General features: G+C 37.7%; 1 protein-coding gene across 1 annotated transcript in view; it reads left to right on the top strand.

Annotated features, from left to right (window-relative positions):
• Positions 1–2,743, top strand: part of NOX3 (NADPH oxidase 3) — a 39,754-nt gene extending 37,011 nt beyond the window's left edge. The window contains exons 12-13 of the mRNA XM_009644242.1: positions 302–426; positions 2,617–2,743. Coding sequence (XP_009642537.1) covers positions 302–426; positions 2,617–2,743 — 252 coding nt within the window. The remainder of the gene's footprint in view (positions 1–301; positions 427–2,616) is intronic.
• The last annotated feature ends 336 nt before the right edge of the window (positions 2,744–3,079 follow it).

Raw genomic sequence — 3,079 nt, 5'->3', positions numbered from 1 at the left:
CTCCTCCCACGCCCACCGCGTCCCCATCCTCATCCTCCTCCTCCCTCATGTGACGCGTCCCCGTCCTCCTCCTCCTCCTCTTCCTCTTCCTCCTCCTCCTCCTCCTCTTCCTCTTCCTCTTCCTCTCCCTCTCCCTCTCCCTCTCCCTCTCCCTCTCCTTCTTCCATTTGATAATTGCACAGTTTCCTTTCCCTCATTAATACTTCTGACTTTCACCATGAAGCAGCATTATTGCTTTCTCCTCTTACTTGGAGTATACATTGTTGACTCTAAAATAATTATCTTTTAAATTTGCCTTTAGGCTACTCACATAGCCCTACATTATGATGATAAGATGGATGTAATTACTGGTTTGAGACAGAAGACCTGCTATGGAAGGCCAAACTGGGACAATGAGTTCAAGCAACTAGCCGAAAACCATCCTAGGTAAGGCAGGTTGCCTTCTAACCTTGTTAGGTAACTCTTCTCTCAGCATAAACAGTGGGAGAAGGGGAGGGCAAACCTTTCTAAATAACCCTTTTAAAATAATTTAGGTTTTTTGCTGTGTGGAAAGAAGATTTATGCTTAATGAAGCTTTTAATGAAGAAATCTCGGAAAGAGAATGCCAATAAAATCTAATTTTTGGACAAGAAAATCTAATATTTAGAAGTATTTCAATATCCTGGCCTTTGTCCAGATATAATTGAAACACACAATCCAATTACTGTTCTGCACAAAGGACAAAGTAGCATTAATTTCCCTTGAAGATGGTTATTAAAGAGATAAACTGTGATTTTTTTCTTATGATGTCAAGGATATGTTTGTTCCCCTAACATATTTGGCTACTCTTGCAAGACTATGCTGTTCTGTTATTAGTTCATCTCTGCTGGCAAAGACAGTTCATTTGAACTTGGTGGATTTGCTAGTGGTCTGAGAAAAGCTTCTTTGTTCCTGAAAGCCTTTGAAGCAAGAATTCAAAATATTTTGTGTTCAGCAGTAGAAAATTCCAGAATCTTTGTGACTCTTTATGATTTCCAAACATTTACCTGCTAATGCAAAATAAAGGCTTGCACTTGGGGGACAGAGATACAAAAAGAAAAGAAAACTTTTTTTAAAGATGAAAAAGACCCAAGAAAAAGCTGAAAGGGAGGAGATCAAAGAGAATATAGTAAGCTACAAGAATACCATAAAACTGCAAAAATAACAGTAATAGAGAAACCACTTGATGGAGGTCAAAATAAATACAATCAGGAAATATGAAAGATTAAAAATAGAAAAGGGACAAGAGTAGAAAATACCATTTTTGAAAGAGCTTTTATAGGGATTCTACTGCATAAACAGAGCTTTTAAAGTTACAGTCGGAACATTATTTTTTGTTGCTTTTGTTAAGTACAGCTGAGAAGAATCTGTCTGATGTTCAGGGAAGGAAATGGGCATTAACTTTCTATACTGGATCTTCTCCTTAGAAAGCCAGTGCTAAAATGACAGAAAAATCTGTATTCGCTTCTGAATGTAGATGCCCATGTTCATGGTCAATGGTGAACCTTTTAAAGAAAACCTTGCATGAAATCAGCATTCCTTATGAGAAAAAAATACCCTATCTTTTCTTGCTCTGAGTTACAGAAGGTTCAAGAGGCAAAGAAACTCAAGAGTTTCTATTGTGTGATGGAACTATCAGCTTTTAGGAACTGACTAAATTTTGGGTCCCCGAACTTAGGTCCACGGACTTTCCCTTGGCTGCAACAGTGTCTTTTATAGTGGATTAGTAGCAATATAGCACTCCACGTTAAACCTAGCGCAGTGGAGCACCAGAGCAACATGGGCACTCCTTCTGGGGACTATGGCTTGGGCACCCAAGTCATATATACAGCCCCTCCTTTACAGGAGAAAACTTTCTGAAACTCATGCTGGCACTTGTCACTTGCATTGCACTTACATAGATTGAGCTTTCCCCAGTAGCACAGCATGTGTCTGTACCTGTGTGTACATACGTATATATGTTTTAAAGCAATATGTGCTGTGTACTTAGAAGCAAACCCTTTAAGGCACTTTGCAGCAAGTAACCAGGTTTCCAGCTCCCTGTAACAGACTTGTGTGCTTATGAACACAATTCTTTGTTACATTGGTCATGTTCTTATTTTATAAGAACTCCCTGTTTACAAATTTTGTTATTAAATCAGCCATTTAAAAATTGTCCATAGGCAGAAAAGTGTTAAAATGAGGGGACAGAAAAAAAAGAAAAAAAGAAGAAAACCCAGAAGTAACCGAGAACTTTGTGTATTTTTTAGAAAAAAAAATTTAACTTGACTGGAGAAAAAGCACTGAACATTTTCAGCCCAAGCAGCGTGATTGCTTCTCTGACTTAAAAAAAACCTATGAAGATCAAACCCAAAGAACTACCATTTAAAACAGTTTGTGAGCTCTAATATAGCAATTCAAATAAATAATGCAATAAGACATAATAAACACTAAACTATTAAAATAATTATAGTGTAATACTTCATGACAGTAACACAAATTTTTTCAAATGTATTTCTCAAAAGCCATTTCAAAAAATGCAAAGCTGGAGGCAGCCAAAAGGTACAGGTTATGATTTACTCCGCTCCTCTCACGTTTTTGTTGTTATTGCAATTACAGCAACAGTATTGGAGTATTCTTCTGTGGACCCAAGACTCTCTCTAAGATCCTTCAGAAGACATGTAACTCATATTCATCAGTTGATCCAAGAGGAGTTCAGTTTCACTATAATAAAGAGAGTTTCTAGGCTGTACTTCTTAACTACAGAATAGGTATTACCAAATTGTGCATTTTTTCCTCACCTTCTCCTGTCCTCTACTCATTCTGCAGCATTCAGGCAAGATATTAGGAGTTGTAAATTGAAATAGGGGCATTGACTTCAGTAGAAAAATGCCAGCCTAAGCCAACTAAAGATTTGGACCTCATCCTTATCCTTTCCTTCAAAGAACTGAAGGGCCAATTCTCCAATGCTTACTTAACGATGCTGTGAATCCATCTACATCTGTGTGAAAACAAGGGCAAACCATTAACCTTTGAAGAAAGAGGTGTGAGTAAAATGGACATTTAGAACTGTACCTCACTG

Source organism: Egretta garzetta, unplaced genomic scaffold (assembly GCF_000687185.1).
Source record: "Egretta garzetta isolate BGI_Z169 unplaced genomic scaffold, ASM68718v1 scaffold397, whole genome shotgun sequence".
Taxonomy (NCBI): Eukaryota; Metazoa; Chordata; class Aves; order Pelecaniformes; family Ardeidae; genus Egretta; species Egretta garzetta.
Note: the sequence above shows the minus strand (reverse complement) of the source record. Positions and strands in the feature narration are given on the sequence as shown.